This window comes from Salvelinus namaycush, chromosome 38 (assembly GCF_016432855.1).
Source record: "Salvelinus namaycush isolate Seneca chromosome 38, SaNama_1.0, whole genome shotgun sequence".
In the NCBI taxonomy this organism is placed as follows: Eukaryota; Metazoa; Chordata; class Actinopteri; order Salmoniformes; family Salmonidae; genus Salvelinus; species Salvelinus namaycush.
This window is the reverse complement of record NC_052344.1, coordinates 24,168,203-24,195,472: the sequence shown is the minus strand read 5'-3', so window position 1 is coordinate 24,195,472 and position 27,270 is coordinate 24,168,203. Positions and strand designations below refer to the sequence as shown.

Genomic DNA, 27,270 nt, shown 5'->3' with positions numbered 1-27,270 from the left:
TGGCGTCATGGCAACCCTACACGGTTAACCCGCCTTGACGACGAGGCTGAGTCGGCGTGAGCCCCGGGTTGACTTACAAACTTCAAAGAGTTTTTCAAATCCTTCCCTCCTCCCCTTTTTTGTCCATTTCCTAATCCTCTTTTTTCAGATGAAGTTTGTTTTACTCCCCTGCTGCTCTGACGGAGAGGGATTATTTCTCCTCGTATCCGGGGGAGATAGCCCACCTACACGTCGTCTTGCTATAATGGCGTGGTTATTATGGTCTTGGATGACTCATGTGTACGGCCTTGTTAGAGAGCCAGACGGGAGGCTAGGTTCCAAATGGCACCCTAATCCCTACGTAGTGCACTACTTCTGACCAGAGCCTTACGTATGGGCCCTAATCCCTACGTAGTGCACCACTTCTGACCAGAGCCTTACGTATGGGTCCTAATCCCTACGTAGTGCACTACTTCTGACCAGAGCCTTACGTATGGGCCCTAATCCCTACGTAGTGCACTACTTCTGACCAGAGCCTTACGTATGGGCCCTAATCCCTACGTAGTGCACTACTTCTGACCAGAGCCTTATGTATGGGCCCTAATCCCTACGTAGTGCACTACTTCTGACCAGAGCCTGACGTATGGGCCCTAATCCCTTCTGACCAGAGCCTTACGTACAGGCCCTAATCACTACGTAGTGCACTACTTCTGACCAGAGCCGTATGGGCCCTAATCCCTACGTAGTGCACTACTTCTGACATGAGCCTTACGTATGGGCCCTAATCCCTACACAGTGCACTACTTCTGACATGAGCCTTACGTATGGGCCCTAGCCCCTACGTAGTGCACTACTGTATATAGTGAATATGGTGCGGTTAGGGACGTAGCCCACTGCTTTCCTCCTTTAGGGGGAGGCTGGGGGGAGTAAGAAGACACTTTCACAGGGATTCATATCCAGCCTAGCAGAGGACAACCTACTGCCTGTTCGCACGCGCACACACACACACACACACACACACACACACACACACACACACACACACACACACCGAGGACAACCCACTGGCTGCTCGCTGGATCACTCTGGATTCACACTGTTGTTGAATTATCGTGCATAACGCAGCATATGAACAACCCCTGCAAAATGCTAACTACTAAGGAACATGTAAGGAAGAAACGTGTTAGCCTGAGTGATTGGGAACAACAGTAGCGCTAGCAGACGTGCTAATGATTATAGCATCGGCTGTCATGATACCTGTCGTGTGGATGGTATTGCTCCGTTAGTAACTGAAGGCTGATAGCGACTGCTGCCTCCTCACCTGACCTCCCGTTTCCTCCCCTCTTCCCCTCCTCCCGTTTCCTCCCCTCCTCCCATTTCCTCCCCTCTTCCCCTCCTCCCGTTTCCTCCCCTCTTCCCATCCTCCCGTTTCCTCCCCTCCACCCGTGTCCTCCCCTCCTCCCGTTTCCTCCCCCCTTTCCCTCATCCCATTTCCTCCCCTCTTCCCCTCCTCCCGTTTCCTCCCCTAATCCCCTCCTCCCATTTCCTCCCCTCCTCCCGTTTCCTCACCTCCTCCCTCTGTCGTCCCCCACAGCAGAGGAAAGGTCGCCACATTGAAAACAATAAAGCTGTCTGCGGTGGTAAATTCTGCAGCTTCCGATGGGGCCATCCATCACCGAGAAGACTATAACAGAATCTAGACGACCTGACTGGGGTGTATAACAGAATATATAAGACCTGACTGGGGTGAATAACAGAATATATAAGACCTGACTGGGGTGTATAACAGAATATATAAGACCTGACTGGGGTGTATAACAGAATATATAAGACCTGACTGGGGTGTATAACAGAATATATAAGACCTGACTGGGGTGTATAACAGAATATATAAGACCTGACTGGGGTGTATAACAGAATATATAAGACCTGACTGGGGTGTATAACAGAATATATAAGACCTGACTGGGGTGTATAACAGAATATATACCACCTGACTGGGGTGTATAACAGAATATATACCACCTGACTGGGGTGTATAACAGAATATATAAGACCTGACTGGGGTGTATAACAGAATATATAAGACCTGACTGGGGTGTATAACAGAATATATAAGACCTGACTGGGGTGTATAACAGAATATATAAGACCTGACTGGGGTGTATAACAGAATATATAAGACCTGACTGGGGTGTATAACAGAATATATAAGACCTGACTGGGGTGTATAACAGAATATATATACGACCTGACTGGGGTGTATAACAGAATATATACGACCTGACTGGGGTGTATAACAGAATATATAAGACCTGACTGGGGTGTATAACAGAATATATAAGACCTGACTGGGGTGTATAACAGAATATATAAGACCTGACTGGGGTGTATAACAGAATATATACGACCTGACTGGGGTGTATAACAGAATATATACGACCTGACTGGGGTGTATAACAGAATATATAAGACCTGACTGGGGTGTATAACAGAATATATAAGACCTGACTGGGGTGTATAACAGAATATATAAGACCTGACTGGGGTGTATAACAGAATATATAAGACCTGACTGGGGTGTATAACAGAATATATAAGACCTGACTGGGGTGTATAACAGAATATATAAGACCTGACTGGGGTGTATAACAGAATATATAAGACCTGACTGGGGTGTATAACAGAATATATAAGACCTGACTGGGGTGTATAACATAATATATAAGACCTGACTGGGGTGTATAACAGAATATATAAGATCTGACTGGGGTGTATAACAGAATATATACGACCTGACTGGGGTGTATAACAGAATATATAAGATCTGACTGGGGTGTATAACAGAATATATAAGACCTGACTGGGGTGTATAACAGAATATATAAGACCTGACTGGGGTGTATAACAGAATATATAAGACCTGACTGGGGTGTATAACAGAATATATAAGACCTGACTGGGGTGTATAACAGAATATATAAGACCTGACTGGGGTGTATAACAGAATATATAAGACCTGACTGGGGTGTATAACAGAATATATAAGACCTGACTGGGGTGTATAACAGAATATATAAGATCTGACTGGGGTGTATAACAGAATATATAAGACCTGACTGGGGTGTATAACAGAATATATAAGACCTGACTGGGGTGTATAACAGAATATATAAGACCTGACTGGGGTGTATAACAGAATATATAAGACCTGACTGGGGTGTATAACAGAATATATAAGACCTGACTGGGGTGTATAACATAATATATAAGACCTGACTGGGGTGTATAACATAATATATAAGACCTGACTGAGGTGTATAACAGAATATATAAGACCTGACTGGGGTGTATAACAGAATATATAAGACCTGACTGGGGTGTATAACAGAATATATAAGACCTGACTGGGGTGTATAACAGAATCTGTACGACCTGACTGGGGTGTATAACAGAATATATACGACCTGACTGGGGTGTATAACAGAATATATAAGACCTGACTGGGGTGTATAACAGAATCTATAAGACCTGACTGGGGTGTATAACAGAATCTATAAGACCTGACTGGGGTGTATAACAGAATCTATAAGACCTGACTGGGGTGTATAACAGAATATATAAGACCTGACTGGGGTGTATAACAGAATATATAAGACCTGACTGGGGTGTATAACAGAATATATAAGACCTGACTGGGGTGTATAACAGAATATATAAGACCTGACTGGGGTGTATAACAGAATATATAAGACCTGACTGAGGTGTATAACAGAATATATAAGACCTGACTGGGGTGTATAACATAATATATAAGACCTGACTGGGGTGTATAACAGAATATATAAGATCTGACTGGGGTGTATAACAGAATATATAAGACCTGACTGGGGTGTATAACAGAATATATAAGACCTGACTGGGGTGTATAACATAATATATAAGACCTGACTGAGGTGTATAACAGAATCTATAAGGCCTGACTGGGGTGTATAACAGAATATATACGACCTGACCGGGGGCTTGGGGGCCGAGGGGCTTGGGGGCCGAGTGGCTTGGGGGCCGAGTGGCTTGGGGGCCGAGGGGCTTGGGGGCCGAGTGGCTTGGGGGCCGAGGGGCTTGGGGGCCGAGGGGCTTGGAGGCCGAGTGGCTTGGGGGCCGAGGGGCTTGGGGGCCGAGGGGCATGGGGGCCGAGGGGCTTGGGGGCCGAGGGGCTGTGCTTAGGTCGATAGTCACATAGCCCCGGAGTGCTCTCCTGATGCTTGTTCAGTTTCCTCTACGAGTTCTGTATCGCGGATGGGGTTCAGTGGGACCGGTGGCCATTTTGTCTCCTGGACAGTTATGAAGGATCAGGGAGGGAGATGGAGCTGGCAGCTTTCAGGAAGCACATCGCAATGCATTTCTAATGGGCTCATTTGGAAACTAAACCAGAGGATCAATGGAAGGGGGGGGGGGGGGGGGGGGGGGGAAGAGAGAGAGAGAGAGAGAGAGAGAGAGAGAGAGAGAGAGAGAGAGAGAGAGAGAGAGATCCCAGGTAAACAGGGATTAAGGAACATATCACTGAGTGTGCTTATGGGGAGAAGGCAGGGAGATAATGTAAAGATCTCTCTCCTTGACTCGAGGATAATGTAGTCATCGGGACAAAGTGTGTTTCTCCAGTTGTCCTCCTCAGTTGCTATCTCTCTGTGGCTGTGTGACATCGGCTGCCACTCTGACTGTCCCCGACTCTGTATCCTTTACCTCTGGTCTGTCACTGGCTGGCTGGCTGGCTGACTAGCTCATTGGCCGGCTGACCGACTGGTTGACTGACTAGCTGATTGGCCGGCTGACTGGCTGTTTGACTGACTGACTGACTAGCTGATTGGCCAGCTGACTGACTGGTTGACTGACTGACTGGTTAGCTGATTGGCCAGCTGACTGACTGGTTGACTGACTGACTAGCTGATTGGCCAGCTGACTGACTGGTTGACTGACTGACTGGTTAGCTGATTGGCCAGCTGACTGACTGGTTGACTGACTGACTAGCTGATTGGCCAGCTGACTGACTGGTTGACTGACTGACTGGTTAGCTGATTGGCCGGCTGACTGGCTGGTTGACTGACTGACCCCCTCTCTCTTTGAATGGCTGCAGAGGAGGATAGTGTGTGATGGGGGGAGTATAGGAAGTTAAACTGTCCATCTAGAATCTCTGTTTATTCCTGTGAGCCGGTGACAGTGATGGGACCCCTTTGGGACATGCCACAAAGCCCTCGTTCCCTGTCCTCCCCCGTCTCCCCTTCCACATCAGGAAGACTGTCACTCACAGCACTTTGAAACCAGTGACTCAGCAGTCTCTGTATCTCTATGGGACTGGGGTGTGTGTGTGTGTGTGTGTGTGTGTGTGTGTGTGTGTGTGTGTGTGTGTGTGTGTGTGTGTGTGTGTGTGTGTGTGTGTGTGTGTGTGTGTGTGTGTGTGTGTGTGTGTTTATGTGCGTGTGTGTGTGCGTATGTGTGTCTGCATTGGAGCCGGGGCGAAGGTCCAGGTTGCCATGACAACGAGTGACTGATGTCACCTTGCCGATGCGACGAGCAGCGAGCTGAGCTCAGGTCCCTGGAGAGGTCGTAGGTTGCAGAGCGGCGGGCAGCGAGACATGACAGAGCAGGTCACAGCCAGTGACTATGACTGTGTGGCTCACTGGTCTGTGAGGACCAACCACTGTATATAGAGAAGGACAACATGAGACTAGAGAAGGACAACATGAGACTAGAGAAGGACAACATGAGACTAGAGAAGGACAACATGAGACTAGAGAAGGACAGCATGAGACTAGAGAAGGACAACATGAGACTAGAGAAGGACAACATGAGACAAAAGAAAGACAACATGAGCCTAGAGAAGGACAACATGAGCCTAGAGAAGTACAACATGAGACTAGATAAGGACAACATGAGACTAGAGAAGAACAGCATGGGACTAGAGAAGGACAACATAAGACTAGAGAAGAACAGCATGAGACAAAAGAAAGACAACATGAGCCTAGAGAAGGACAACATGAGACTAGAGAAGGACAACATGAGCCTAGAGAAGTACAACATGAGACTAGATAAGGACAACATGAGACTAGAGAAGAACAGCATGGGACTAGAGAAGGACAACATAAGACTAGAGAAGAACAGCATGAGACAAAAGAAAGACAACATGAGCCTAGAGAAGGACAACATGAGACTAGAGAAGGACAACATGAGACTAGAGAAGGACAACATGCGACTAGATAAGGACAACATGAGACTAGAGAAGAACAGCATGGGACTAGAGAAGAACAGCATGGGACTAGAGAAGGACAACATAAGACTAGAGAAGAACAGCATGAGACAAAAGAAAGACAACATGAGACTAGAGAAGGACAACATGAGCCTAGAGAAGGACAACATGAGACTAGAGAAGGACAACATGAGACTAGAGAAGGACAACATGCGACTAGAGAAGGACAACATGAGACTAGAGAAGGACAACATGAGACTAGAGAAGGACAACATGAGACTAGAGAAGGACAACATGAGACAAAAGAAAGACAACATGAGCCTAGAGAAGGACAACATGAGCCTAGAGAAGGACAACATGAGCCTAGAGAAGTACAACATGAGACTAGATAAGGACAACATGAGACTAGAGAAGGACAACATGAGACTAGAGAAGGACAACATAAGACTAGAGAAGAACAGCATGAGACAAAAGAAAGACAACATGAGCCTAGAGAAGGACAACATGAGACTAGAGAAGGACAACATGAGACTAGAGAAGGACAACATGAGACTAGAGAAGGACAACATGCGACTAGAGAAGGACAACATGAGACTAGAGAAGGACAACATGAGACTAGTGGTGGTATAATGGGTCAGGAAGGCTAGTGTTGATGGTAGTGCCAGATGCTGAATCCCAGCTGAGCAGTAAACAAACCACTGCTACAGTCTAGTGATGGTTCCTGTGACGTCAACGGGGAAGACCACCGCTGTGACTGAGAGCCGCACGACAACACTACAGCTAGTCTCCTGCTGTCAGACATACACCACTACACCACTACAGCTAGTCTCCTGCTGTCAGACACACATACACCACTACACCACTACAGCTAGTCTCCTGCTGTCAGACACACACACATACACCACTACAACACTACAGCTAGTCTCCTGCTGTCAGACACACACACATACACCACTACAACACTACAGCTAGTCTCCTGCTGTCAGACACACACACATACACCACTACAACACTACAGCTAGTCTCCTGCTGTCAGACATACACACATACACCACGACACCACTACAGCTAGTCTCCTGCTGTCAGACACACACACATACACCACTACAACACTACAGCTAGTCTCCTGCTGTCAGACACACACACATACACCACTACAACACTACAGCTAGTCTCCTGCTGTCAGACACACACACATACACCACTACAACACTACAGCTAGTCTCCTGCTGTCAGACACACACACATACACCACTACAACACTACAGCTAGTCTCCTGCTGTCAGACACACACACATACACCACTACAACACTACAGCTAGTCTCCTGCTGTCAGACACACACACATACACCACTACAACACTACAGCTAGTCTCCTGCTGTCAGACATACACACATACACCACTACAACACTACAGCTAGTCTCCTGCTGTCAGACATACACACATACACCACTACAACACTACAGCTAGTCTCCTGCTGTCAGACATACACACATACACCACTACAACACTACAGCTAGTCTCCTGCTGTCAGACATACACACATACACCACTACAACACTACAGCTAGTCTCCTGCTGTCAGACATACACACATACACCACTACAACACTACAGCTAGTCTCCTGCTGTCAGACACACACACATACACCACTACGACACTACAGCTAGTCTCCTGCTGTCAGACACACACACATACACCACTACGACACTACAGCTAGTCTCCTGCTGTCAGACACACACACATACACCACTACAACACTACAGCTAGTCTCCTGCTGTCAGACACACACACATACACCACTACGACACTACAGCTAGTCTCCTGCTGTCAGACATACACACATACACCACTACAACACTACAGCTAGTCTCCTGCTGTCAGACATACACACATACACCACTACAACACTACAGCTAGTCTCCTGCTGTCAGACATACACACATACACCACTACAACACTACAGCTAGTCTCCTGCTGTCAGACACACACATACACCACTACAACACTACAGCTAGTCTCCTGCTGTCAGACATACACACATACACCACTACAACACTACAGCTAGTCTCCTGCTGTCAGACACACACACATACACCACTACAACACTACAGCTAGTCTCCTGCTGTCTGACACACACACATACACCACTACAACACTACAGCTAGTCTCCTGCTGTCAGACATACACACACACCACTACACCACTACAACTAGTCTCCTGCTGTCAGACATACACACACACCACTACACCACTACAACTAGTCTCCTGCTGTCAGACACACACACATACACCACTACAACACTACAGCTAGTCTCCTGCTGTCAGACACACACACATACACCACTACAACACTACAGCTAGTCTCCTGCTGTCAGACATACACACATACACCACTACAACACTACAGCTAGTCTCCTGCTGTCAGACACACACACATACACCACTACAACACTACAGCTAGTCTCCTGCTGTCAGACACACACACATACACCACTACAACACTACAGCTAGTCTCCTGCTGTCAGACACACATACACCACTACAACACTACAGCTAGTCTCCTGCTGTCAGACACACACACATACACCACTACAACACTACAGCTAGTCTCCTGCTGTCAGACATACACACATACACCACTACACCACTACAGCTAGTCTCCTGCTGTCAGACACACACATACACCACTACACCACTACAGCTAGTCTCCTGCTGTCAGACACACATACACCACTACAACACTACAACTAGTCTCCTGCTGTCAGACATACACACATACACCACTACACCACTACAGCTAGTCTCCTGCTGTCAGACACACATACACCACTACAACACTACAACTAGTCTCCTGCTGTCAGACATACACACATACACCACTACAGCTAGTCTCCTGCTGTCAGACACACACACATACACCACTACACCACTACAGCTAGTCTCCTGCTGTCAGACATACACACATACACCACTACACCACTACAGCTAGTCTCCTGCTGTCAGACATACACACATACACCACTACAACACTACAGCTAGTCTCCTGCTGTCAGACATACACACATACACCACTACACCACTACAGCTAGTCTCCTGCTGTCAGACATACACACATACACCACTACACCACTACAGCTAGTCTCCTGCTGTCAGACACACACACATACACCACTACAACACTACAGCTAGTCTCCTGCTGTCAGACACACACATACACCACTACAACACTACAGCTAGTCTCCTGCTGTCAGACATACACACACACCACTACACCACTACAGCTAGTCTCCTGCTGTCAGACATACACACATACACCACTACAACACTACAGCTAGTCTCCTGCTGTCAGACACACACATACACCACTACACCACTACAACTAGTCTCCTGCTGTCAGACATACACACATACACCACTACACCACTACAGCTAGTCTCCTGCTGTCAGACATACACACATACACCACTACAACACTACAGCTAGTCTCCTGCTGTCAGACATACACACATACACCACTACACCACTACAGCTAGTCTCCTGCTGTCAGACATACACACATACACCACTACAACACTACAGCTAGTCTCCTGCTGTCAGACACACACATACACCACTACACCACTACAACTAGTCTCCTGCTGTCAGACATACACACATACACCACTACAACACTACAGCTAGTCTCCTGCTGTCAGACACACACACATACACCACTACAACACTACAACTAGTCTCCTGCTGTCAGACATACACACATACACCACTACAACACTACAGCTAGTCTCCTGCTGTCAGACACACACACATACACCACTACACCACTACAGCTAGTCTCCTGCTGTCAGACATACACACATACACCACTACAACACTACAGCTAGTCTCCTGCTGTCAGACACACACACATACACCACTACAACACTACAGCTAGTCTCCTGCTGTCAGACATACACACATACACCACTACACCACTACAGCTAGTCTCCTGCTGTCAGACATACACACATACACCACTACAACACTACAGCTAGTCTCCTGCTGTCAGACACACACACATACACCACTACAACACTACAGCTAGTCTCCTGCTGTCAGACACACACACATACACCACTACACCACTACAGCTAGTCTCCTGCTGTCAGACACACACACATACACCACTACACCACTACAGCTAGTCTCCTGCTGTCAGACACACACATACACCACTACAACACTACAGCTAGTCTCCTGCTGTCAGACACACATACACCACTACAACACTACAGCTAGTCTCCTGCTGTCAGACATACACACATACACCACTACAACACTACAACTAGTCTCCTGCTGTCAGACATACACACATACACCACTACAACACTACAGCTAGTCTCCTGCTGTCAGACACACACATACACCACTACAACACTACAGCTAGTCTCCTGCTGTCAGACATACACACATACACCACTACGACACTACAGCTAGTCTCCTGCTGTCAGACATACACACACACACCACTACAACACTACAGCTAGTCTCCTGCTGTCAGACACACACACATACACCACTACACCACTACAGCTAGTCTCCTGCTGTCAGACATACACACATACACCACTACACCACTACAGCTAGTCTCCTGCTGTCAGACACACACATACACCACTACAACACTACAGCTAGTCTCCTGCTGTCAGACACACACACATACACCACTACGACACTACATCTAGTCTCCTGCTGTCAGACATACACACACCACTACAACACTACAGCTAGTCTCCTGCTGTCAGACACACACACATACACCACTACACCACTACAGCTAGTCTCCTGCTGTCAGACATACACACATACACCACTACAACACTACAGCTAGTCTCCTGCTGTCAGACACACACATACACCACTACAACACTACAGCTAGTCTCCTGCTGTCAGACATACACACATACACCACTACAACACTACAGCTAGTCTCCTGCTGTCAGACACACACACATACACCACTACACCACTACAGCTAGTCTCCTGCTGTCAGACACACACACATACACCACTACAACACTACAGCTAGTCTCCTGCTGTCAGACATACACACATACACCACTACAACACTACAGCTAGTCTCCTGCTGTCAGACACACACACATACACCACTACCACACTACAGCTAGTCTCCTGCTGTCAGACATACACACATACACCACTACAACACTACAGCTAGTCTCCTGCTGTCAGACATACACACACACACACACCACTACACCACTACAGCTAGTCTCCTGCTGTCAGACACACATACACCACTACAACACTACAGCTAGTCTCCTGCTGTCAGACATACACACATACACCACTACAACACTACAGCTAGTCTCCTGCTGTCAGACACACACACATACACCACTACACCACTACAGCTAGTCTCCTGCTGTCAGACATACACACATACACCACTACAACACTACAGCTAGTCTCCTGCTGTCAGACATACACACATACACCACTACCACACTACAGCTAGTCTCCTGCTGTCAGACATACACACATACACCACTACAACACTACAGCTAGTCTCCTGCTGTCAGACACACATACATACACCACTACAACACTACAGCTAGTCTCCTGCTGTCAGACATACACACACACATACACCACTACACCACTACAGCTAGTCTCCTGCTGTCAGACACACATACACCACTACAACACTACAGCTAGTCTCCTGCTGTCAGACATACACACATACACCACTACAACACTACAGCTAGTCTCCTGCTGTCAGACATACACACATACACCACTACAACACTACAGCTAGTCTCCTGCTGTCAGACATACACACATACACCACTACAGCTAGTCTCCTGCTGTCAGACATACACACATACACCACTACAACACTACAGCTAGTCTCCTGCTGTCAGACATACACACATACACCACTACAACACTACAGCTAGTCTCCTGCTGTCAGACACACACACATACACCACTACAACACTACAGCTAGTCTCCTGCTGTCAGACACACACACATACACCACTACAACACTACAGCTAGTCTCCTGCTGTCAGACATACACACATACACCACTACACCACTACAGCTAGTCTCCTGCTGTCAGACACACACACATACACCACTACAACACTACAGCTAGTCTCCTGCTGTCAGACACACACACATACACCACTACAACACTACAGCTAGTCTCCTGCTGTCAGACATACACACATACACCACTACAACACTACAGCTAGTCTCCTGCTGTCAGACACACACACACACCACTACAACACTACAGCTAGTCTCCTGCTGTCAGACACACACACATACACCACTACAACACTACAGCTAGTCTCCTGCTGTCAGACACACACACATACACCACTACAACACTACAGCTAGTCTCCTGCTGTCAGACACACATACACCATTACAACACTACAGCTAGTCTCCTGCTGTCAGACACACACACATACACCACTACAACACTACAGCTAGTCTCCTGCTGTCAGACACACACACATACACCACTACAACACTACAGCTAGTCTCCTGCTGTCAGACATACACACATACACCACTACAACACTACAGCTAGTCTCCTGCTGTCAGACACACACACACCACTACACCACTACAGCTAGTCTCCTGCTGTCAGACACACACACATACACCACTACAACACTACAGCTAGTCTCCTGCTGTCAGACACACATACACCACTACACCACTACAGCTAGTCTCCTGCTGTCAGACATACACACATACACCACTACAACACTACAGCTAGTCTCCTGCTGTCAGACATACACACATACACCACTACACCACTACAGCTAGTCTCCTGCTGTCAGACATACACACATACACCACTACAACACTACAGCTAGTCTCCTGCTGTCAGACACACATACACCACTACAACACTACAGCTAGTCTCCTGCTGTCAGACATACACACATACACCACTACACCACTACAGCTAGTCTCCTGCTGTCAGACACACACACATACACCACTACAACACTACAGCTAGTCTCCTGCTGTCAGACACACACACATACACCACTACACCACTACAGCTAGTCTCCTGCTGTCAGACATACACACATACACCACTACAACACTACAGCTAGTCTCCTGCTGTCAGACATACACACATACACCACTACAACACTACAGCTAGTCTCCTGCTGTCAGACATACACACATACACCACTACACCACTACAGCTAGTCTCCTGCTGTCAGACATACACACATACACCACTACACCACTACAGCTAGTCTCCTGCTGTCAGACATACACACATACACCACTACAACACTACAGCTAGTCTCCTGCTGTCAGACATACACACATACACCACTACACCACTACAGCTAGTCTCCTGCTGTCAGACACACACACACACCACTACAACACTACAGCTAGTCTCCTGCTGTCAGACATACACACATACACCACTACAACACTACAGCTAGTCTCCTGCTGTCAGACACACACACACCACTACAACACTACAGCTAGTCTCCTGCTGTCAGACATACACACATACACCACTACACCACTACAGCTAGTCTCCTGCTGTCAGACATACACACATACACCACTACACCACTACAGCTAGTCTCCTGCTGTCAGACACACACACATACACCACTACACCACTACAGCTAGTCTCCTGCTGTCAGACACACACACATACACCACTACACCACTACAGCTAGTCTCCTGCTGTCAGACACACACACATACACCACTACAGCTAGTCTCCTGCTGTCAGACACACACACATACACCACTACGACACTACAGCTAGTCTCCTGCTGTCAGACACACACACATACACCACTACAACACTACAGCTAGTCTCCTGCTGTCAGACACACACACATACACCACTATGACACTACAGCTAGTCTCCTGCTGTCAGACATACACACATACACCACTACAGCTAGTCTCCTGCTGTCAGACACACACATACACCACTACACCACTACAGCTAGTCTCCTGCTGTCAGACATACACACATACACCACTACAACACTACAGCTAGTCTCCTGCTGTCAGACACACACATACACCACTACAACACTACAGCTAGTCTCCTGCTGTCAGACATACACACATACACCACTACAACACTACAGCTAGTCTCCTGCTGTCAGACACACATACACCACTACAACACTACAGCTAGTCTCCTGCTGTCAGACACACACACATACACCACTACGACACTACAGCTAGTCTCCTGCTGTCAGACACACACACATACACCATTACAACACTACAGCTAGTCTCCTGCTGTCAGACATACACACATACACCACTACAACACTACAGCTAGTCTCCTGCTGTCAGACATACACACATACACCACTACAACACTACAGCTAGTCTCCTGCTGTCAGACATACACACATACACCACTACAACACTACAGCTAGTCTCCTGCTGTCAGACACACACACATACACCACTACAACACTACAGCTAGTCTCCTGCTGTCAGACATATACACATACACCACTACAACACTACAGCTAGTCTCCTGCTGTCAGACACACACACATACACCACGACACCACTACAGCTAGTCTCCTGCTGTCAGACATACACACATACACCACTACAACACTACAGCTAGTCTCCTGCTGTCAGACACACACACATACACCACTACAACACTACAGCTAGTCTCCTGCTGTCAGACACACACACATACACCACTACAACTGTCACGTTCCTGACCTGTTTTCTGTTATTTTTGTATGTGTTTAGTTGGTCAGGGCATGAGTTGGGGTGGGCATTCTATGTTTTGTGTTTCTATGTTTAGGTCACTTGTAATTAGCCTTATATGGTTCTCAATCAGGGACAGGTGTTTGACGTTTCCTCTGATTGAGAACCATATAAAGGTTGGCTGTTCACACTGTTTGTTTGTGGGTGATTGTCTTCCGTGTCTGTGTCTGTGCACCACACGGGACTGTTTCGTTTGTTCGTTCGTTTGTGTCGTCTGTACCAGTTCATGCGTTCTTCGTGTTATGTAAGTTCGTTTGTTCGGGTCTGTTTGACTTCGTTTATTATTTTGTAAATTCTCAAGTATGTTTAGTTTTCGTCTTGTTTAATAAAGATTCATGTCGTATCACAACGCTGCATTTTGGTCCTCCGATCCTTCTCTCCTCTCCTCGTCCGAGGAGGAGGAAGAACTAGACTGTCGTTACAGAATCACCCACCAACCATGGATCAAGCAGCGTGAGAGAAACCAGGACTCGTGGACATGGGAGGAAATATTGGACGGAAAGGGACCCTGGGCTCAACCAGGAGAATATCGCCGCCCCAAAGCTGAGCTGGAGGCAGCGAAAGCAGAGAGGCGGCGATATGAGGAAGCAGCACGGAAACAAGGCTGGAAGCCCGTAAGTCAAACCCAAACATTTCTTGGGGGGGGCTCTCGGGTAGTTTAGTTGGGTCAGTCGGGAGACGTGAGCCAACTCCTCCTGTTTACCGTAAGGAGCCGGTGAGGGCGGATTTGGAGGTGAGTGACGCAGAGACAGTAAAGGAGTTAATGGAGAAATTGGAGGAGAGAGTTATGAGGGATGTATTGGTTTGGTGCATGAGGCACGGCATCCGTCCGAACGAACGTGTTGGTGAGTTAATGTCACCGGGAACAGCTCTCCATACTCGTCCTGAGGTGCGTGCTAGCCGTCTGGTGAAGACAGTACCTACAGCACGCACAAAGCCTCCTGTGCGTCTCCAGAGTCCTGTACGCACTGTTCCTTCTCCCCGCACTCGCCCTGAGGTGCGTGCCCTCAGCCCGGTACCTCCAGTTCCGGTACCACGCACCAGGCCTATAGTACGCCTCGAGAGTCCAGTGTGCCCTGTTCCTGCTCCACGCACTCTCCCTGTGGTGTGTGTCTCCAGTCCGGTACCACCAGTTCCGGCACCACGCACCAAGCCTCATGTGCGTCTCCAGAGCCCTGTACGCACTGTTCCTTCTCCCCGTACTCGCCCTGATGTGCGTGCCCTCAGCCCGGTACCACCAGTGCCGGTACCACGCACCAGGCCTATAGTACGCCTTGAGAGTCCAGTGTGCCCTGTTGCTACTCCCCGCACTAGCCTGAAGGTGCGTGTCTTTAGCCCGGTACCTCCAGTTCCGGTACCACGCACCAGGCCTACAGTGCGTCTCAGCCGGCCAGAGTCTGCCGTCTGCCCAACGGCGCCTGAACTGCCCGTCTGCCCAATGCCGTCTGAACTGCCCGTCTGCCCAACGGCGCCTGAACTGCCCGTCTGCCCAACGCCGTCTGAACTGTCCGTCTGCCAAGCGCCGCATGAACTGCCCGTCTGTACTGAGCCTTCAAAGCCGCCCGTCTGTACTGAGCCTACAAAGCCGCCCGTCTGTACTGAGCCTGCAAAGCCGCCCGTCTGCCATGAGCCTTCAGAGCCGTCCGCCAGACAGGAGCCGCTAGAGTCTTCCGCCAGACAGGAGCCGCTAGAGCCTTCCGCCAGACAGGATCAGCCAGAGCCTTCCGCCAGACAGGATCAGCCAGAGCCTTCCGCCAGACAGGATCAGCCAGAGCCTTCCGCCAGACAGGATCAGCCAGAGCCGTCAGCGAGCCATGACCAGCCAGAGCCGTCATCCAGCCATGACCAACCAGAGCCGTCATCCAGCCATGACCAGCCAGAGCCGTCATCCAGCCATGACCAGCCAGAGCCGTCATCCAGCCATGACCAGCCAGAGCCGTCATCCAGCCATGACCAGCCAGAGCCGTCATCCAGCCATGACCAGCCAGAGCCGTCATCCAGCCATGACCAGCCAGAGCCGTCATCCAGCCATGACCAGCCAGAGCCGTCATCCAGCCATGACCAGCCAGAGCCGTCATCCAGCCATGACCAGCCAGAGCCGTCATCCAGCCATGACCAGCCAGAGCCGTCATCCAGCCATGACCAGCCAGAGCCGTCATCCAGCCAGGATCCGCCAGAGCCAGCCAGCCAGGATCCGCCAGAGCCAGCCAGCCAGGATCCGCCAGAGCCAGCCAGCCAGGATCCGCCAGAGCCGCCAGCCAGCCAGGATCCGCCAGAGCCGCCAGCCAGCCAGGATCCGCCAGAGCCGCCAGCCAGCCAGGATCCGCCAGAGCCGCCAGCCAGCCAGGATCCGCCAGAGCCAGCCAGCCAGGATCCGCCATCCAGTCCGGTGCTGCCCCTCAGTCCGGAGCTGCACTTCACTTCAGAGTTGCCCCTCATTCTGGTGTTGCCCCTCATTCTGGTGTTGTCCCTCATTCTGGTATTGCCCCTCAGTCCGGTGCTGCCCCTTAGTCCGGTGCTGCCCCTTAGTCCGGTGCTGCCCCTTAGTCCGGTGCTGCCCCTTAGTCCGGTGGGGTTAATTTGGAGGGTGGCCATTTGGAGGAGGCTACCAAGGCGGGTATTGACAATGGTGGAGTGGGGGCCACGTCCCGCACCCGAGCCGCCGCCATGGTGGGGCCCACCCCGTACCCTCCCCTTTCTATTTCAGGTTGTGCGGTCGGAGTCCGCATCTTTGGGGGGGGGTACTGTCACGCCCTGGCCTTAGTATTCTTTGTTTTCTTTATGTTTTTTAGTTAGGTCAGGGTGTGACATGGGGAAGGTATGTGTTTTGTAATGTCTAGGGGTGTTGTATGTGTATGGGGCAGAGTAGAGTAGTGTTGTCTAGTTATGTCTATGGCTGCCTAGATTGGTTCTCAATCAGAGACAGCTGTCATTCATTGTCTCTGATTGGGAGCCATATTTAAGGCACCATAGGCAGTAGGCTTTTGTGGGGTGTTGTCTATGTCTATGTTCTATGTTGCAGTTGTGCACTTAGTTCTGTTTAGCTTCACGATCGTTTGTTTTTGTTCATTTTGTAAGTGGTTGTTTTTCCCTTCATTAAAGAAGATGTATTTTTCACACGCTGCGCCTTGGTCCTCTCTCTCTCACGAAGACGATCGTGACAACAACACTACAGCTAGTCTCCTGCTGTCAGACACACACACATACACCACTACAACACTACAGCTAGTCTCCTGCTGTCAGACATACACACATACACCACTACACCACTACAGCTAGTCTCCTGCTGTCAGACATACACACATACACCACTACAACACTACAGCTAGTCTCCTGCTGTCAGACATACACACATACACCACTACACCACTACAGCTAGTCTCCTGCTGTCAGACACACATACACCACTACAACACTACAGCTAGTCTCCTGCTGTCAGACATACACACATACACCACTACAACACTACAGCTAGTCTCCTGCTGTCAGACACACACACATACACCACTACAACACTACAGCTAGTCTCCTGCTGTCAGACATACACACATACACCACTACGACACTACAGCTAGTCTCCTGCTGTCAGACACACACACATACACCACTACAACACTACAGCTAGTCTCCTGCTGTCAGACATACACACATACACCACTACACCACTACAGCTAGTCTCCTGCTGTCAGACACACACACATACACCACTACAACACTACAGCTAGTCTCCTGCTGTCAGACACACATACACCACTACAACACTACAGCTAGTCTCCTGCTGTCAGACATACACACATACACCACTACAACACTACAGCTAGTCTCCTGCTGTCAGACACACATACACCACTACAACACTACAGCTAGTCTCCTGCTGTCAGACATACACACATACACCACTACAACACTACAGCTAGTCTCCTGCTGTCAGACATACACACATACACCACTACAACACTACAGCTAGTCTCCTGCTGTCAGACATACACACATACACCACTACACCACTACAACTAGTCTCCTGCTGTCAGACATACACACATACACCACTACACCACTACAGCTAGTCTCCTGCTGTCAGACATACACACATACACCACTACGACACTACAGCTAGTCTCCTGCTGTCAGACATACACACATACACCACTACACAACTACAGCTAGTCTCCTGCTGTCAGACACACACACATACACCACTACAACACTACAGCTAGTCTCCTGCTGTCAGACACACACACATACACCACTACAACACTACAGCTAGTCTCCTGCTGTCAGACACACACATACACCACTACAACACTACAGCTAGTCTCCTGCTGTCAGACATACACACATACACCACTACACAACTACAGCTAGTCTCCTGCTGTCAGACATACACACATACACCACTACAACACTACAGCTAGTCTCCTGCTGTCAGACACACATACACCACTACAACACTACAGCTAGTCTCCTGCTGTCAGACATACACACATACACCACTACAACACTACAGCTAGTCTCCTGCTGTCAGACATACACACATACACCACTACACCACTACAGCTAGTCTCCTGCTGTCAGACATACACACATACACCACTACAACACTACAGCTAGTCTCCTGCTGTCAGACATACACACATACACCACTACACAACTACAGCTAGTCTCCTGCTGTCAGACATACACACATACACCACTACAACACTACAGCTAGTCTCCTGCTGTCAGACACACATACACCACTACAACACTACAGCTAGTCTCCTGCTGTCAGACATACACACATACACCACTACAACACTACAGCTAGTCTCCTGCTGTCAGACATACACACATACACCACTACACCACTACAGTTAGTCTCCTGCTGTCAGACACACACACATACACCACTACAGCTAGTCTCCTGCTGTCAGACATACACACATACACCACTACACCACTACAGCTAGTCTCCTGCTGTCAGACATACACACATACACCACTACAACACTACAGCTAGTCTCCTGCTGTCAGACATACACACATACACCACTACACCACTACAGCTAGTCTCCTGCTGTCAGACATACACACATACACCACTACAACACTACAGTTAGTCTCCTGCTGTCAGACATACACACATACACCACTACACCACTACAGCTAGTCTCCTGCTGTCAGACATACACACATACACCACTACACCACTACAGCTAGTCTCCTGCTGTCAGACATACACACATACACCACTACAACACTACAGCTAGTCTCCTGCTGTCAGACATACACACATACACCACTACAACACTACAGCTAGTCTCCTGCTGTCAGACATACACACATACACCACTACAACACTACAGCTAGTCTCCTGCTGTCAGACATATACACATACACCACTACAACACTACAGCTAGTCTCCTGCTGTCAGACACACACACATACACCACTACAACACTACAGCTAGTCTCCTGCTGTCAGACACACACATACACCACTACACCACTACAGCTAGTCTCCTGCTGTCAGACATACACACATACACCACTACAACACTACAGCTAGTCTCCTGCTGTCAGACACACACACATACACCACTACAACACTACAGCTAGTCTCCTGCTGTCAGACACACACACATACACCACTACAACACTACAGCTAGTCTCCTGCTGTCAGACATACACACATACACCACTACAACACTACAGCTAGTCTCCTGCTGTCAGACATACACACATACACCACTACACCACTACAGCTAGTCTCCTGCTGTCAGACATACACACATACACCACTACAGCTAGTCTCCTGCTGTCAGACATACACACATACACCACTACACCACTACAGCTAGTCTCCTGCTGTCAGACATACACACATACACCACTACAACACTACAGCTAGTCTCCTGCTGTCAGACACACACATACACCACTACAACACTACAGCTAGTCTCCTGCTGTCAGACACACACACACACACCACTACAACACTACAGCTAGTCTCCTGCTGTCAGACATACACACATACACCACTACACCACTACAGCTAGTCTCCTGCTGTCAGACATACACACATACACCACTACACCACTACAGCTAGTCTAATGCTGTCAGACACACACACACACACCACTACAACACTACAGCTAGTCTCCTGCTGTCAGACATACACACATACACCACTACACCACTACAGCTAGTCTCCTGCTGTCAGACATACACACATACACCACTACACCACTACAGCTAGTCTCCTGCTGTCAGACATACACACATACACCACTACAACACTACAGCTAGTCTCCTGCTGTCAGACACACACACACACACACACCACTACAACACTACAGCTAGTCTCCTGCTGTCAGACATACACACATACACCACTACACCACTACAGCTAGTCTCCTGCTGTCAGACATACACACATACACCACTACAACACTACAGCTAGTCTAATGCTGTCAGACACACACACATACACCACTACAACACTACAGCTAGTCTCCTGCTGTCTGACACACACACATACACCACTACAACACTACAGCTAGTCTCCTGCTGTCAGACACACACACACCACTACACCACTACAGCTAGTCTCCTGCTGTCAGACACACACACATACACCACTACAACACTACAGCTAGTCTCCTGCTGTCAGACATACACACATACACCACTACAACTAGTCTCCTGCTGTCAGACATACACACATACACCACTACAACACTACAGCTAGTCTCCTGCTGTCAGACACACACACATACACCACTACACCACTACAGCTAGTCTCCTGCTGTCAGACATACACACATACACCACTACAACACTACAGCTAGTCTCCTGCTGTCAGACACACACACATACACCACTACAGCTAGTCTCCTGCTGTCAGACATACACACATACACCACTACAACACTACAGCTAGTCTCCTGCTGTCAGACATACACACATACACCACTACACCACTACAGCTAGTCTCCTGCTGTCAGACACACACACATACACCACTACAACACTACAGCTAGTCTCCTGCTGTCAGACACACACACACCACTACAACACTACAGCTAGTCTCCTGCTGTCAGACATACACACATACACCACTACACCACTACAGCTAGTCTCCTGCTGTCAGACATACACACATACACCACTACAACACTACAGCTAGTCTCCTGCTGTCAGACATACACACATACACCACTACAACACTACAGCTAGTCTCCTGCTGTCAGACATACACACATACACCACTACGACACTACAGCTAGTCTCCTGCTGTCAGACATACACACATACACCACTACAACACTACAGCTAGTCTCCTGCTGTCAGACATACACACATACACCACTACAACACTACAGCTAGTCTCCTGCTGTCAGACACACATACACCACTACAACACTACAGCTAGTCTCCTGCTGTCAGACATACACACATACACCACTACACCACTACAGCTAGTCTCCTGCTGTCAGACACACACATACACCACTACACCACTACAGCTAGTCTCCTGCTGTCAGACATACACACATACACCACTACACCACTACAGCTAGTCTCCTGCTGTCAGACACACACACATACACCACTACAACACTACAGCTAGTCTCCTGCTGTCAGACATACACACATACACCACTACAACACTACAGCTAGTCTCCTGCTGTCAGACACACACACATACACCACTACACCACTACAGCTAGTCTCCTGCTGTCAGACACACACACATACACCACTACAACACTACAGCTAGTCTCCTGCTGTCAGACACACATACACCACTACACCACTACAGCTAGTCTCCTGCTGTCAGACATACACACATACACCACTACAACACTACAGCTAGTCTCCTGCTGTCAGACATACACACATACACCACTACAACACTACAGCTAGTCTCCTGCTGTCAGACATACACACATACACCACTACACCACTACAGCTAGTCTCCTGCTGTCAGACACACACACACCACTACGGCGAGCGTGTCATCTCTACAAACTGATTGGAAGGAACTCTCTCATCGCCACGGGAACCTGCTGAAAACACAACTCAATTTAAACCTCAATCTCCACATCAACCACTGGCCCAGGAACCGCTGGTTGCTATAGCAACCACGATCGCAATCACACCCCTATCACCAAAATAGGCTTGACATCAAAACCCAGGGGGAGGTGTTATAGACCCAGGGGGAGGTGTTATAAACCCAGGGGGAGGGGTTATAAACCCAGGGGGAGGTGTTATAATCCCAGGGGGGGGGGGGGGGGGGGGGTGCTATAAACCCAGGGGGAGGTGTTATAAACCCAAGGGGGGGTGTTATAAACCCAGGGGGATGTGTTATAAACCCAGGGGGAGGTGTTATAAACCCAGGGGGAGGTGTTATAAACCAGGGGGAGGTGTTATAAACCCAGGGGGAGGTGTTATAAACCCAGGGGGAGGTGTTATAAACCCAGGGGGAGGTGTTATAAACCCAGGGGGAGGTGTTATAAACCCATGAAGGTAGAGCTGGTGTGTGTGTGTGTGTGTGTGTGTGTGTGTGTGTGTGTGTGTGTGTGTGTGTGTGTGTGTGTGTGTGTGTGTGTGTGTGTGTGTGTGTGTGTGTGTGTGTACCAGATGAAGTTAGAGCTGGTGTGTGTGTGTTGCTAGTCTAGTGAACAATGTGAAATTTCTTCCCAGAATCGAATTACTGGTCAGCCAGAGGTGTAATTTCCTCCCTCGCTCCGTCGCCACGAGAGAGTGTATGTGAGTGTAGGAATGCTAAACGGTTAGCAGTTAGCTAGCTCTCTGTATGAACCTCCTCACCTCCCACTGTGGCACAAAATGGATGCTGAGACATTACATTACTGCCTCTCTGTGGACACACAGCAGGGAGGATGGACAGGGGAAGATAGAGGCGAAGACAGAGAGAGAGAAACAGAGAGAGATGGAGAGAGAGAGAGATGGAGAGAGAGAGAGAGAGAGAGAGAGAGAGAGAGAGAGAGAGAGAGAGAGAGAGAGAGAGAGAGAGAGAGAGACAGAGAGACAGAGAGAGAGACATAACTGTGTGGGCATCTAGGAAGTATAATTATGGGTTAGTGACGCAGCAGGAATCACACACAGGGGATCCATAACCAGCGTGCTGTTCTCCGTTTACCTCAGCTACTTCTGATAAATACAAAAGACCCAGAAAAGTCCATGATAATGAAACTGTAATAGATGACGAGGAGGAAACTGCTATTCTCTCCACATGAGAATAGAGGTATTGAAACACTCTTGGAACACACAGAAAGCAATAACACAAAAACACTCCACATTCCACACCAAACGAAAGGTACTCAGAGAACCATTGTGAACGATCGGTGGTGCTGGTAAAGTTGAATTAGGTTGACCCAGTTAATAACACATTATAACTCTAGCATGGTCCTTCATCCAGGCCAGCTGTCTGTTCAGTTATTTCATGGTCCTTCATCAAGACCAGCTGTCTGTTCAGTTATTTCATGGTCCTTCATCAAGACCAGCTGTCTGTTCAGTTATTTCATGGTCCTTCATCAAGACCAGCTGTCTGTTCAGTTATTTCATGGTCCTTCATCCAGGCCAGCTGTCTGTTCAGTTATTTCATGGTCCTTCATCAATACCAGGTGTATATTCAGTTATTTCATGGTCCTTCATCCAGACCAGGTGTATATTCAGTTATTTCATGGTCCTTCATCCAGACCAGCTGTCTGTTCAGTTATTTCATGGTCCTTCATCAAGACCAGCTGTCTGTTCAGTTATTTCATGGTCCTTCATCCAGACCAGCTGTCTGTTCAGTTATTTCATGGTCCTTCATCCAGACCAGGTGTGTGTTCAGTTATTTCATGGTCCTTCATCCAGACCAGGTGTCTGTTCAGTTATTTCATGGTCCTTCATCCAGGCCAGCTGTCTGCTCAGTTATTTCATGGTCCTTCATCCAGACCAGCTGTCTGCTCAGTTATTTCATGGTCCTTCATCCAGACCAGGTGTCTGTTCAGTTATTTCATGGTCCTTCATCAAGACCAGGTTTCTGTTCAGTTATTTCATGGTCCTTCATCCAGGCCAGCTGTCTGCTCAGTTATTTCATGGTCCTTCATCCAGGCCAGCTGTCTGCTCAGTTATTTCATGGTCCTTCATCCAGACCAGCTGTCTGTTCAGTTATTTTATGGTTTTTCCAGAGAGATTGTTGACTATACTGTATATTGTTTGCTATATTCACCATAAATCACTTTACATTTGAAAATAACCCAAAAATAAATCACAAAGGAAAGTCTATATCATCATTCACAAAGTGTCAGCAGATATTTCCATGTTAAACTATGAGCTACACTTCTTCGGGATAGGGGGCGGTATTTCACATCCGGATGAAAAGCGTGCCCAAAGTAAACAGTCTGTTTCTCAGGCCCAGAAGCTAGGATATGCATATAATTAGTAGATTTGGATAGAAAACACTCTGGCGTACCTAAAACTGTTAAATATATTTTCTGTAAGTATAACAGAACTGATTTGGCAGGCAAAACCCTGAGCACAATCCATCCAGGGGAAAAACATTTTGAGCTCATTGTGTTTTCCACTAATTTCATTGGAAATCCTGATTTATATGGGCCCTGGTTGCAGTTCCTATGGCTTCCACTAGATGTCAACAGTCTTTAGAAATTGGTTGATGTTTTTCTTTTGAGGAATGAAGAAGTACGGCTGTAAATTGTTCGTGTCACTGTGAAGGGCTGAAGTCTTTTATTGCAAGTACACAGGAGCGCGCTCCGTGGTATTTTTCTTCGGTACTGAAAACAGATTATCCCGTCTTAAATTGTATTGATTATTTACGTTTTAGGATACCTGAGGAAGGATTAGGAACGTTGTTTGAAATGTTTGGACCAAGTCTACAAGTAACTTATTTGATACTTTGTAGGCATGTTGGGCGAGTTGAAACCGGTGTATTTCTGAATCAAACGCGCCAAATAAATGGACATTTTGGGGATATAAAGAAGGACATTATCGAACAAAAGGACCATTTGTGATGTTTCTGGGACATATTGGAGTGCCAACAGAAGAAGATCTTCAAAGGTAAGGCATTTATTATATCGTTATTTCTGACTTTTGTGTCGCACCTCCCTGGTTGAAAATGATTTGTTATGCATTTGTGTGCTGGATGCTGTCCTCAGATAATCGCATGGTTTGCTTTCGCCGTAAAGCCTTTTTGAAATCTGACACCTTAGCTGGATTAACAACAAGTTAAGCTTTATTTTGATGTATTGCACTTGTGATTTCATGAAAGTTTCATATTTATAGTAATTTAATTTGAATTTGGCGCTCTGCCATTTCACCGGATGTTGGCCAGGTGGGCCGCTACCGTCCCACTGATCTGCAAGAAGTTTTAAGGGAACGTACGTGAGCTCTTGAAGTCCTTCTTCTTGAGTTTCCTCCTGGTCATGGTTCCTCTGGGGCTGGTGGGGTACATGTTCCTGGGCAGGGTGCTCATGTTGAGAGAGCTCAGACTGTACGCACTCATTGAGGTAGGAGAGAAGGATGAGCCTAGAGCTGTGGGAGGAGAAGAGAGAGGGATTAGAAAAGAGAGGGATAGATACGAGAGAGGGGTGGAGAAGAACGAGGGATAGAGAAGAGAGAGGGATGGAGAAGAGAGAGAGGGAGAGAGAAGAGAGAGGGATGGAAAAGAGAGAGGGATAGATATGAGAGAGGGGTGGAGAAGAGAGAGGGATGGAGAAGAGAGAGGGATAGATACGAGAGAGGGGTGGAGAAGAGAGAGGGATGGAGAAGGGAGAGGGATAGATAAGAGAGAGGGATGGAGAAGAGAGAGGGAGAGAGAAGAGAGAGGGATAGATAAGAGAGGGATAGAGAAGAGAGAGGGATGGATAAGAGAGAGGGATGGAGAAGAGAGAGGGATAGATAAGAGAGAGGGGTGGAGAAGAGAGAGGGATAGATAAGAGAGAGGGATGGAGAAGAGAGAGGGATGGAGAAGAGAGAGGGATGGAGAAGAGAGAGGGATGGAGAAGAGAGAGGGATGGAGAAGAGAGAGGGATGAGAAGAGAGAGGGATGGAGTAGAGAGAGGGATGGAGAAGAGAGAGGGATGGAGAAGAGAGAGGGATGGAGAAGAGAGAGGAATGGAGAAGAGAGAGGGATAGATAAGAGAGAGGAATGGAGAAGAGAGAGGGATAGATAAGAGAGAGGGATGGAGAAGAGAGAGGGATAGATAAGAGAGAGGGATAAATACGA

At 48.1% G+C, this 27,270-nt stretch overlaps 1 protein-coding gene across 1 annotated transcript in view; it reads right to left on the bottom strand.

Moving 5' to 3' along the window:
• Positions 1–26,589, bottom strand: part of grip1 (glutamate receptor interacting protein 1) — a gene marked incomplete at its 5' end in the record, with an annotated part of 120,548 nt that extends 93,959 nt beyond the window's left edge. Inside the window, one exon of the mRNA XM_038978056.1 lies at positions 26,427–26,589. Within this exon, the coding sequence (XP_038833984.1) occupies positions 26,427–26,589 (163 nt within the window). The remainder of the gene's footprint in view (positions 1–26,426) is intronic.
• Positions 26,590–27,270: the final 681 nt, after the last annotated feature.